This window comes from Electrona antarctica (assembly GCF_951216825.1).
Source record: "Electrona antarctica genome assembly, chromosome: 5".
NCBI classification, from domain to species: Eukaryota; Metazoa; Chordata; class Actinopteri; order Myctophiformes; family Myctophidae; genus Electrona; species Electrona antarctica.
This window is the reverse complement of record NC_136810.1, coordinates 17,695,817-17,708,876: the sequence shown is the minus strand read 5'-3', so window position 1 is coordinate 17,708,876 and position 13,060 is coordinate 17,695,817. Positions and strand designations below refer to the sequence as shown.

Genomic DNA, 13,060 nt, shown 5'->3' with positions numbered 1-13,060 from the left:
TCTGCAAGCTTGTACATCTGCTATTTTTATTTATCTTGAAAGTGAAGAGAACCACTGATTTAGAAGACATTTGTAGAAGCGGCCTGTCAGGTCTTAATTGGTTTAAAACAAACGGGCCTAATTAAGTAGCTATAAAGCAAATTCTGATCACAAATGTTAGGATAATATTTGCGATATTAAGAGAGAACAAGACGTCGTTAAGTGCACCACGGACGACCTAAAGAGGCCGAGGGGGACAATGGATGAACTTGTAATGCATTGTGTGGTGAACATCAGGGGCCTCTCCTGCGCCCCCCACTCCAACTCAATGGCCCACCCCCCCCAAAAAGAAAACGTCCTGTTTAGCGACGTGAAGCGTCTTTCCCTGCACCACTTGTTACCACAACTTATAAACCTTGTTTGTTCCTTGAAATCTGTCAATCCATTATCCGCCACCCCTCCCCCCTCCCCGCAAGAAGGAAAAGCCCCCACGCCCTCCCCCCCAACCCCCATTTAACAAGCACCAGCTAATCCCAATGGAATATAAAAGGATAGCGCTGCATGGGGAGGGTGTGTGTGTGTGTGTGTGTCTGTGTGTGAGGGGAGGGGGGGGAGGCGCGTGTTCACTCATGTTATAGGCAAGAATAGCTGGAAGAATAGGCTAAAAGTGGGACGGCATAGGATGTCATGTTCTTGGTCCTCCTCTCCCCTTGTCCTCTTGTGTCCCCTAAAGACCCCTGATGAAGACGTTCACGCTGAGCGAGATGGTGGGTTCGCCCCGTTCTACTTCTACTTCATCAGGCAGGCTGGCTGGCTGACTGACTGACTAGCTGGATGACTGGCTGGCTGGCTGGCTGGCTGGCTGACTGACTGACTGACTGGCTGACTGGCTGGCTGGCTGGCTGACTGACTAGCTGACTGACTGGCTGGATGACTGGCTTGATGGCTGGCTGACTAGCTGGCTGACTGACTGGCTGGCTGACTGGCTGACTGACTGACTGACCGACTGGCTAGCTGGCTGACTAACTGGATGGCTGGCTGGCTAGCTGGCTGGCTGAGCCTTGTGAGCACTGCTCATCATCATCATCATCATAATAATAATCATCATCACCATCATCATCCTCAACAAATCAAGTTATTAATCCTTGGGAAGGATTAAGAAAAAGAAAAGTATTAACTTGTCAGAAATAGAATTCTACTTGAATTGTTTCTCAAACCAAATCAGACCTGAGTCAGTTTCTGAATTAAAAGTGCATTTGAAGCCCTGTGTCACAATGAACAGCAGCGCACGCACGCACACACACCTATGGGGTGAGGGAGGGGAGAGAAAATTAGATGCAATATTTTGTGAATATTATTAAATCAAAGTGTGGGCTTTGATTTCAGTCGTCCTTGTCCTCCCTCTGTTTGCCGTTTTGAATCCAATCAGATGAAATCTGTGTTGTTCATGCACACACACACACACACACACACACACACACACACACACACACACACACACACACACACACACACACACACACACACACACACACACACACACACACACACACACACACACACACACACACACACACACACACACACACACACAGGGTACTGGGTGCAATGCGACAGCTTGTCGGGGCGCAGACTCATTGTCGCTGCTAAATGAAGCGAATGGCATGCGAGCCGCGGCCGCACTCGAACCCCCGTTGCACAATGGGTCTGGTAGGGGTTAACAGGCTCTGAGACTGGCTGCAGGGTGCCCCTGTATTCTTACGGAGTGCTTTGTGTGTGTGCGTGTCTGTGCGTGTTTGCGTGCGTGCGTGCAGTGTTAATTTTGACTAAAACTATGACAAAAAATGTTCTAAGCTCAAATATTGACCATTTTGTCAACAAATAAAAGGTTGAGTAATCTTAGGTTAGTTGTTGCCGATGCGACACGTTGTGAGCTTGTAGACCAAGTGTAAAATAAAGCAATAAGCCACAAGAGGTCTCAGGTTACCGGGTATTTTATAATGGCTGAGAGGCGTAGTGAGACCCAACACGTACTGTAGCAGAGGGTCTCTGACCCTGTCGGGCAGTGCTTAGACGCCCGCACGGCCAGGGTGTGTAAGGCAATCAAGTGCTCCCCTTCCCCAGTTCAGCTACAGAGCTGCGGGGTCGGCTGGGAATGATTGACAAGTATTGGGACTAACCGTTTTAGAATCAGGCATTCATTCTAAAACGGTTAGTCCCAATAGTTGATTCTGATTGGCTGGTTTCTGATTAAACCGCGTAGTAAATATCACAATAATCTATTCTACACCCTAAATCAGTTTATATCAATCCCAGGTGTGTTACAGTGATCCAGCATATATGTGTAGCTGGGAACAAGGGAAGGGAAGCGCTTGATTTCCTTACAAACCCTGGCCGCATGGGCTTCGAAGCACTGCCCGTGCTAGGACTGAATGAGTGGCTCCGGGCGGGCTTGTAAAGACAGCAAGCGCCTCCTATTCCCCCGCAAACACTATGCTAGCTGTTTTGACGTGATGTTCACATACATATCAGCTAAATCTGGATTAAAATAAATATTAATTTAAAATCGAATATGTTAGTTACCATGAGGTTGACCTATAACACATACAGTACGTTTTGTTTCTCAATGTGTTCGTTTGGCAAAAGTTGACATATTACACAACAAAGTCTGGCTGAGTTTAAACAAGGAAGTGGCTCTGGTGGCTGCAAAGTGTACTTTCTCCAGTGAATTAGGAATAGTTTTGTGATCTGAGATGTCTGAGAGGGTTGGAGGTAGGGGTGTAAGGATACATTTTAACAGCGATAGTTAACAAAGTGCTTAAACCTTGTGCGTCAGTCAGTCAGTCACTCTCCTCAAGAGGTGTGGGGCACAAAAGACCCCTGGCTGAGTCCTTAGAGTTGTTTTGTGGAAATTATTTTAAAAAAAAGCCAACAACTCTAAGGTATATTAATGACATAGTTGTATGATGAAAATGTGTGGCATTCCCCTATAAAACAGTTTTGTTGCAAGGAGTTGTGACTAGTTGCATTGGTGCGTTTTGGCCTTAAGATTCAGGTTGTGGTTAGGGGATTAGGTATGTATTATATTATTAGAGGTTAGGTTCAGGTGTTGTTGGGGGTCAGAGTAGGTACCGGAAAAAGACCCCATGCATGTACAAGCTCACAGCTTTGCAGTTTGTAGATCGGGTATTTTCCAGCTACTTTTAATGCAGTCCTAAAATATTGACGTCCTCACAAGCATAGTAACAAAACCTATGTGTGTGTGTGTGTGTGTGCGCGCACATGTGCATGCACGCAAGTGGTGAAGGGGCATGTCTGTAGGCTTGCGTTAGCGCTAAAGTGTTTACGCTAGATGTGACTCATACGTACTAAACGATAAACCACCGTGTGATATGCCAGCGGGGTTTTTTCGCCAACAACAACAACCACCCTCTGGCCGTTTCTCTTTAATCACATGCGACAAGAGCCCGCCTGGCCGTCTCAAGGTGAGCTGGCAGAGACCTTGTGCGTCAGTAAGTCAGTCAGTCAGTCACTCTCCTCAAGAGGTGTGGGGCACAAAAGACCCCTGGCTGAGTAGCAGGTGACACGAGAAGTTTGGTTTGATCCCCCCCGTCTCACAGCAGCGCAGTGCGAAGGACATCGGCAGCGGATAAAGACCTCGTCACTTCACGTACAACCGGCTATCTGGGCCGTGTTGGCAGGTGGAAGGATATGAGATGACAGCCGGGGGGAGGGGGCTCTTGACGAGCGCATGCATGGTGCTGCCCCCTGGCTGTATTAATGCTCCATTAACCTTGTTGCTTTGACGTCGACATTTGCGACCGTCTGTCAGTTGCAAAAGGTTGGCTTCAGCTCTCACAGATCATAGATCCAGATTCTTCAACTTTATGTCCTCCAGTTTATAACCATCACATCAAAACATTGTGGATTTTTAACAAAGTTAACAAAGTCTCTCCCCCCACGCCCAGTCTATTTGTTTTTTTGTTAAAATACATCTTTCTCCTTTTTCAGAGAGACAGTGATGGGAGATTAATCGGCAAACACATTGGTATCGGCTGATTCTAGTTGTATTTAGATTAATCGGCATCGGCATCAGCAATGAGTAGACCACTCCCCCAAAAAATGTAGTCTCTGTGACACATCTAGGGGCCGCAATCTGCATTCAAAGATTTTCCTAGATGCTTTGTCATTGGTCGATTTGCCTGTCTGCTTCCTGATTGGTTAGTCATTGCGACCAGGTTTTTTTCGACCAATGACGAAGCTTCTAGGAACATCTTTGAATGCACATTGCGGCCCCTATAGGTGTGTCACAGAGACAACATTTTTTTTGGGAGCGTTCTACCCATTGCTGGCTGTCTGAATTGCTGGCTTTAAGCCTGCAGTGCAGACAACCTGTTACATGTATTTTTCAGAATGGACAAAATTATTATATTTTTTCAATACAGAATGAGATCATATCAACATCGGTAATATCGGTTATCGGCAATTAATTATATCGCATATCGATATCCAGAAAACTGTCAGGATGTAGAAGACATTTTTAGAATCTGATCTCAGGTCAAAATGCGTCAACAGTTTACAAATGTAACCAAACTAGCACGATGGGTAGCGTCGGTGATGTATTACGGCCGTGGAGCACGGGGCGTAGGCGGCGCCTCTCTGCATGCGACGTGCGTCACGGTCTATGACTTGCCGAACTGAAGTGCACATGAAGTGTGCGCCCCACAACTTGTTACCGGCTCAAATATATATATATAGATGGACCCTTACGGTTCCACTTGGAAACAGTGTTATGTTTTCTCCACTTTCTGGAACATGTTTCCGGTCTCTCCCTCTGTGTGCAGGCTCGTCTCCCCATCCCTCCCTCCATCCCCCGTCCCCCCCCCCCCCCCCGTCCCTCCTCCATCCACACACCCACTCAAAAAGCACCAGGAGCACTGAATGGGCATCAATTATTCAAATTACAGCTCCAACTGACAAAAAGCCAATTCCCGACAAGCCCCCCCAATGGCCCAAGCCACCCGCCCACCCAGCCATTTATATACAGTGATTACCAGGAGAAGCTAATCATTATGTCTCTAATTGACTAAATGACTGGACAAAGAGAAAAAGCACAGATATGAGTATTTTACCAGCAGGGAGGTCAAGAGGCGCTTGGCCTGATGAACGTGCAGAAACATATAACCGCTTTAGGAGCTGATCCCAGATCATTATTACAGCGTAAGCCCACAAGTGGCTGAAGGATGTTAACTGCTCATAATGTAAGAAGAATCGCAGGCCGTCGGGGCAGAGACCTCTTACCGGTATCTCCATATTCTTTTTGTGGAGTTTTCTTTCTTCGTCAATTAACGCCCTACTTGATCATACTACTATACAGCCACTGTCACGCGCCGCATTTCAACCTTGTAGATCGCCTACTTTTGATAGCCTGGCTAATAAGCCAGACCAAATTAGCAGTTGGCAAAAAAAATTGCCTGCCGGCGGATTACGGTCTGGAGAGGCTCAATTGTACGCCCATTTCCTACACCAGAGAACTGGTGTGGCCAATCGGGACACGGTATGCAATATGGGCGAGCTTTGGTACAGTGACGTTCAATGCTTGAGACCTTTGACTGACAGTAGCTCTGACCAATTGCGTCAAAGAGAAAATGTTTGAACCCGCCCCCCCGGGAAACAAGATCCATACACAGCATCTCCAGACTCAAATAACACACGACAGTGTGATTTGAGTCTGGCTTATTAGCCAGGCTATACTTTTTGATGCTTTTGAAATTGAGTTCTGAAAAGTAACAGTTTTGGACGTATGAGGTTTCCACCCGACAGAGACGATATTGTATTCAACATGTTTTTTACGTACACTGTGCATATGCGCGTTGCCCATGTGGGTATTTTGTAGGATAGCTTCAATTCATAGTAATAAAAAAAAGTTCCCCTTAAGCACAACCATCTTCGCACCAATGTGCGGAATCTCTGCTGTACTGTATCTCTCTGTATCTCTGTCTGAATCTCTGCTGTACTGTATCTCTCTGTATCTCTGTCTGAATCTCTGCTGTACTGTATCTCTCTGTATCTCTGTCTGAATCTCTGCATGTACTGTATCTCTCTGTATCTCTGTCTGAATCTCTGCATGTACTGTATCTCTCTGTATGTCTGTCTGAAAATAGCCAATCTATAAGCTCACAACGCATTGTGACACGTTGGATATACCTGCACGCTTGAAGATATGCGATTCCGCAATTTCAGAAAAATAAAAAATAACTTCTGCAACATAACAATGACATGGTTATCCAAAATATGGACGTCATGTTTAAAGTCAGGTATACTGTGATAGTCCCAATGAGATCAATCAGGCTCAGTTTAATTTCTCTACGGGGCAGGGGGGAAAAACAATAGCCCCTGCAGTGGACGTACTTGTTTCCGTGCACGTGGGAGGCGCAGAAGGCGTAGCTGTAGTGTAGCAGCGTGGGGTCCACCAGGGCACTGTCCTCGGCGTAGTCCATCAGGTCCCTCAGGTAGCTGAGGTGGCGGTGGCAGGCCCGGACCCCATAGCGGGCACAGTACTCATCCATCACAAACACCTGGCCCGGACTGAACCAGCCCTGTGCATGGGGGACAACACACATTAATTCATTACATGGTTTCCTTTACTTTGACATGGTACAGCAGGGGTCTTCAACGTCCTCTTAGCTGAGAGAGAGAGATGATGCAGGAACCCCACTATATGGTGGATTCAAGTGTGTTTTAAGACATTTAACCACTTAAATTGAAATAATTAAACATATAGAAGCAACATCAGCTGTGCCTAGAGTTGTACTGTACTGCTATTTTGAAGTAGCCAGCGTATACATGGATTAAGTGGTTAAAATGACTGATGCTATATTAACACATTCTGGGCGGGAACCCCTTTTGGTGTTTTAAGCATTATGTTATACTTTAGCTATTGAAAAATAGCAGATCTACAAGCTCACAGCGCGGCACCGAGTGCCGCACTATGAACTTGTAGGTCTGCAATTTTTGAAAAATCGTGAAAATGTCTTTGCTTCTGGGGGATCCCTGGAACAACATATTTTCAGATGGCGGCCGGCGGCCAAATTCATATATCTTTGGGTGTCCTTGACATGAAAATGTTTGAGAACCACCGATATAGCAACATGAGGTTTTTCAGAAAACTGTCAGGATTTAGAAAGCATTTGTAGAATCGTTCCCAGGTCAAAATGGGTTAACACATTTAGCTGGGGGACCACTGGGGATCCCCCGACAACACTTTGAGAACCGATGCGTAGAGAGAGACAGGTACTGTAACAGGGACAGATTGGGGGAGTGACATGCAGCAATAAGGGTCCTCCGGGTTCGGGAATCGGACCCAGGACTCGCCGTACTTCAGAGCCCATCTAGATACAGTTCTGTATGGTACGCAGTATGTACTTTAACCACACATCCTTCTGTAACAATTAATACTCAATGTTTACTGTAACCGCAATGTTTATGGTGTGGCCAGGGGGGGTCTGTCTGTCTGTCTGTCATGTCTGGAGATAAACTCACACAGTGCTGGACTAATCAGCTTGTGCCTGTGTAGCAGTGGTGTTTCAGAGCCTCTGCCTGATGACCAAAAGCCTAATATCTCCCCCAATCAAGGGGGAATTCCCCTTGATCTAGTGGTTAAAGTGTTGGCTTTCCACACGGGAGACCCGGGTTCGATTCCTGGGCGTTACACCGGCTAGCAGTAAGCTGAGGAAATACCACCACTGTTTTGTTTCCACATAATGTTTTATACTTTTTTATGATGGAAGTGAAAGGGGCTGAAACCCATACATTCACATTAGACGCACGCTGTTAGCGTGTATCCTGAGACCATAATTCAATTGTGTAAATATGAGACAGCAAAACATATAGGCCTTGCTAAATGTTAAAATATATTACTACATAAATAACAATCTTAAAATTAAAGGAGTTTCTGAGATTGGCAAAAGTGAAAGCCATACATCAGAAAATTAAATGGTAGTGACAACCATAAAATAAAGAAAGGAAAAAAAATCTTAAAAGAGCTTTCATTCTTCTAATGATTTAACGACAGACAGGTCAATTAACAATTAATTCATTGGGCGAATAAAAAAAAAGAAATGGAAATTAACATTAGCAAACAGGGCGAAGTGGGGATAACAATTTGAAAATCCCAGGATCGCTCATCATCGGTTCATTCATCCCTCGCATAATCACCAAATTAGGCACGAAACTTACATAGCTAATTAAGATTCCTCTCAGAAGAAAATAATTAACAAATTAGCACCTCGGCTGAGCCGCCGCCCACCACTTGGCGTGACAGCCGGGTGTCTCCGGGTGATGACGGCCGACCCAGGAGGGTTCATGACCGAGAGCGAGCACAGAACAGACTCATCCCAGATGATGCATCTATCATGGAGGTAGGAGGAAACCGAACGCTTTTCTGTAAAACCTATATGTTGCTATAATCAGTGGTTCTCAAACCAGATTATTATATATTTGGCCACTGACCCCCATTTCAGAAATATTTGTTCCAGGGACCCCCAAAAGCAAAGATTTGAGTTAAAAAAAATTGCTTTAAAAATATATACATTTATTTCTCAAATTTTAAGGATTTCAAAAATAGCATATCTAAAAGCTCATAGACCGGCACAAAGTGACGCGCTATGAGCTTGTATATCTGCTATTTTTTAAATAGCCAATAAGGTATATACGGGGCAACTTGGCCGAATTCGTTGAAGCATGGCTGCCATTGGCGCCTCATATAGGAGATGAGTGGTCAAATGTTATGTGTATCGGAGTGACAGAGGAGGCCAGTTAGATGACATACCAATGGGGAGGCAGGGGTAAGATTTGCATAATTTAAGAGATGACCGTGGCAGCTATATTGTGATGTCTATTATACTCAATTTGGTGTGAAACTGTGAATAGGTATTTTTTATTTTATTATTTCTACTGTATATACTTTCTGTCCTTATGGTATTATGTATTTGGTATTATGTATTTTATTGATTTGCATATATTTTTTTGTTTTGGTTTTATGTCCTGTTATTGTACTGTTAACCCATTTGGGATTATGGTTGATTTTATGAATGTCTTCTGAGAAAAGTGTTTAATAGAAAGAAAAAAAAAGGAAAATAAATAAATAATAACTGTTACAGAAGGGGGTTCCCTTAAGTGTGTTATGTTGTGTCCATGTCCTTTTCTGTTTAATACAAATATTGAAAGTACACAAAATAATGGTTAAAGTGGTTAAAATCTAAAATGACACAGATGCTTTCCCGGTTTGACTGGTTTAAACACAGAGGACATCTTCATTTTGACATGAAAGCCCTGTGTGCTTCATAGGAGAGTTGCTTTATGGGTGAAGTACTGACAGACTTCTAATTAAACATTATTTAAGCCAGGGGGTGGGCAACCTTTCCAGGCACATGATCATTTAGCCGTTTTTTCCCAAAGCTGGCGTGATGATCACCCATGCAGTGCCAGAGAGTGAAAACCAGCCATTGCTTTTTAATGTCTTATGATAGGAATAACATAAGCATAGGCTATTAGTACATGTAATAATAAAACTGAATGAGCCGATTTAACATACAAAGGATATAAGATACATTCTGTCTATCTGAAACACGTTTTTGGCAATTTTGTTTTTGATCAGCTCAATTGCCTCAGGCCAAATCTGATCACCTGGTCAAATCTGATAACCCCGTTCTGATTTAAGTGAATTGAAGTGGTTATTACACGCCTGTCGGGTGGAAACCTCATGTGTCCAAAATGGTTATTTTTCAGGATTCAAATTAAAAAATGGCAAAAGTAACAGATCTGCAAACTCAAAAGCAAAACATGTCGCTTCGCGCCACATTTCCAGTTTGATGCTTTTTGTGTGACGCTGTAGTTTGATCAAGTAGGTCGTTAATTTAGGTCGTCAAAAAGTTAGAATAAGAGAAACAAGGTTTCTGTCATGCAACATGTTATAACGTGAAATTAACTGAATTCCAGCTTGACTGGTGCAATAATAATGAACAACAATGAATAGGGCATAGCAGTGGCGGCCATTTTGTGGTGCAACAGATCGAAAGCCCATTCATTTTTTTCACAAAACAAATATTTATATTAATTACGTTGAGCCTGGAACCAAGCCATCCAGGCTCCTGATGAATCATGACCATAACACACTTGAATATTTACTTATACGATATACTATATTTAATATACCCTTTGTTTTTTGCGGTTTTCAAATAATTTTGGACACAGAATCAAATGTTTTACATAATACCGTACATACTCAATGCTGTGGTCCATGACACTTTGACACTTTTTTGCCACTGCCCTGAGCTCCCTTTGGCTTGAAGGGGATGTTCAGTTTCACTCTTCCCTCTCTCAGCATTCTCCCCGAGCCACACCGCAGTCTTTTGTCTCTGCCTGAGTCAGAGCTATTAATATCACACTACAAAAGGAATAAGCACGGAGGAAACCAGAGCCCCGTTCGTCGTCGCGTACTGGCGACAAGTGACAAGATGTTCCTCTTTGACAAACAGATGGCGAACTCTCCGTCTTGGCGCTGACCGCTCAATTAGCCACTAACAAGCCGAATGCCTCGTTAGCGCCAAGAGACTTGGCAGTCCCTGTGTCATCGTCATTGTGCGCGCCATCGCTCGTCCGCGAGAGTGACACAGGCAAAAGAATTGACACCCTTGTCACCCCAAAATGTCAAGACTTTGGGGGTAGCCACTATTTGCCATTTGTGCAACTGAATGAATGTTGAAGATTATTTGAGCAAGTAGAGCAACGTACTGGTGACACTTCGCCGGTGTTGGTCAGAAACCTCTTATCTTCATATTTGGACATTTCTTTTGTAAATTAACTCCCTGCTTGATCATGAATACTACACACAAAAGCAACAAAAGTAGCGGATCTACAAGCTCGAAGCGCGGCACGACGTAGATCCTTGTAGATCTTTTATATACTCTATTATGAGTACGAGCTACTGCCTTCTGGCAGGATATATAAGACTCCACGGTGTGACTATAATAGATTTAAGCACTCATTTGTTCCTCTGTCAATTAAAATGCTTAATCAGAGATTGATAAATGGCAGTAACCACAACGGACTAGATGCACTTTATTGACTAGTTGCACTTTATCAAGGGAATGTGTGCAATATCTCTGTTTTTTATGTTGGTGTGTTTGATGGTGTTTTCCTTTTCTCTTCTTTCTGTGAATGTGTATTATGTGTTTATGAGATATTATATTATGCATATCAAGTGTTACCCAGGTATAACTATTATATATATTTGATATATATATATATATTCGAAATTATTTTTTGTATTTATTTTTAAGAAACAAGCATTTTGCCATGAACCGTTTGGTTGACAATAGAGTTGTGGCAATAATTAGCAGTGCCCCATGCAGTCAATTGCACATCTAAGCGTTTTACTTTGTGAACCGGATGAAACAAAAAATGATTCGTTTAGAAAAAACACCACGTTCATTGTCTTTTTTTGTCTTGTGTTTTCGTTCTCAAGGTCAACCGTTTACGCTTCCATGTGAGAACCGACGAGCAATTTAGAGCTTCTCTTTTCAACTTCAGACAGCCATGATATTTCTAATTAATAAAACCATAATTGCTTCTTTTCTTTTGTGGAGAGGGTAACAAATTTAAGCACTCCGAAAAGTAGTGGGAGGCTTGGAGACGGTGTGTGTGTGTGTGTGTGTGTGTGTGTGGGTGCGTGCGTCTGAGTAATTATATTAGAGTTCACCATGGTAGCTCATGGCAGCCAATGATTTAACGATGATAGCCTACACCACAGGTTTGATGGGAGTGATTACTAATAAAAACACAATAAAATATGGATCAGATGCCTTCTAAAAATGCCTTCTAAAAATCAGTAGTTCTCACACTTTCAAGATTTTTCAAAAATGTAAAAGAAATAGCAGATGTACAAGCTCGTAGCACAGCACAAAGTTACGCACTGTGAGCTTGTATGTCTGTTATTTCTGAATAGCCAATTCAAAAGATGACAGATGCTTTCCATGGTTTTATTGGGTTACGGTAAAAAAAGGGTAGGCATTAAACACGGCGGCTTCAGCCATACAGCTTTTCGGTTTAACTGGCGTTCTTGTGCCGTTTTGTTTTTTGCTGTATATGCTTGCAAGGCAATTTTATTTAGTCCGCACACTGTTTTGTAGCTCCCACGGGAATTTTATTTAGTTATAAGGATGACAACGTTTCGACCCCCTATGGGTCTTCGTCAGGTACCTGACGAAGACGCCAGTGGCAGAAAAATCTCAACCATCACATTCGAAATGTGTGTCAGATCCTGTGTCTAGGTGAGACATGATGCTCTTTGTCTCGATAGAAGAGCAGGGAAACTAAATACAACCACCTCAATCGTATGACTTGTATTGTATTAACACACTCTACCATACAGATTGGACAAAATGACATTTTTATCCCATCAAAACCAGGAAAGCATCCGTGTCATTTTAGATCTTTGCATTGGCTATTAAAAAAAAGAACAGATATACAGTACAAGCTCACAGCATGTCACCGTTTGTACATCCATTTCTTTTTTTTGCACTTATTTTTTTCCCGGAAAAGTGACAAAGTAGTAGTAAGTTTACTTACATAAGTAAGTTTGAAATCTCTTTTTTGCAAGTAGAAATATATCCGGGTCTTACAGGGTTAAGACAGACCATTCAAGACAGACCATTCATTCATTCATTCATTCATTCGCAAAAAAAAAACGAAACACATGTAGGCACGCACAAGCGCTAAAGTGGGTCACGTCCGGGTCAAAGAGTGCTGCGGATTTTAAACAAGAAAGAACCAAGACGGAAGGGAGCTAAATATTGGTCATCGGACATTGTCCAGTTCAGTGGTCAGTCTGTATGATCCCATGACCCTCTCCGTTCCGCTTCACTAGCCAATGTTTTAGGGGGGGGGTCCTGAGATCCTTCCAGACTGCTATACCCTGGCCGCGTGCCAAGTCAAATCCTCCCGTGTTTCTCATTTATTTTTTCCCAGTGGCTGCTACGGGACTTAGTACAAACAGCTTGTCAGTGTATTCTATGTGTGA

The 13,060-nt window shown here is 43.3% G+C and overlaps 1 protein-coding gene across 3 annotated transcripts in view; it reads right to left on the bottom strand.

Annotated features, from left to right (window-relative positions):
- The window catches only part of cadps2 (Ca++-dependent secretion activator 2), a 229,821-nt gene that overhangs the window by 69,417 nt on the left and 147,344 nt on the right, over positions 1-13,060 (bottom strand). For all 3 annotated transcript variants that reach the window (XR_013790062.1, XM_079501503.1, XM_079501504.1), the window contains one exon: positions 6,391-6,578. Coding sequence is in view for 2 of the 3 variants with exons in the window: in XM_079501503.1 (XP_079357629.1) it covers positions 6,391-6,578 (188 nt within the window). In the remaining variant the exon portion in view is untranslated. The remainder of the gene's footprint in view (positions 1-6,390; positions 6,579-13,060) is intronic.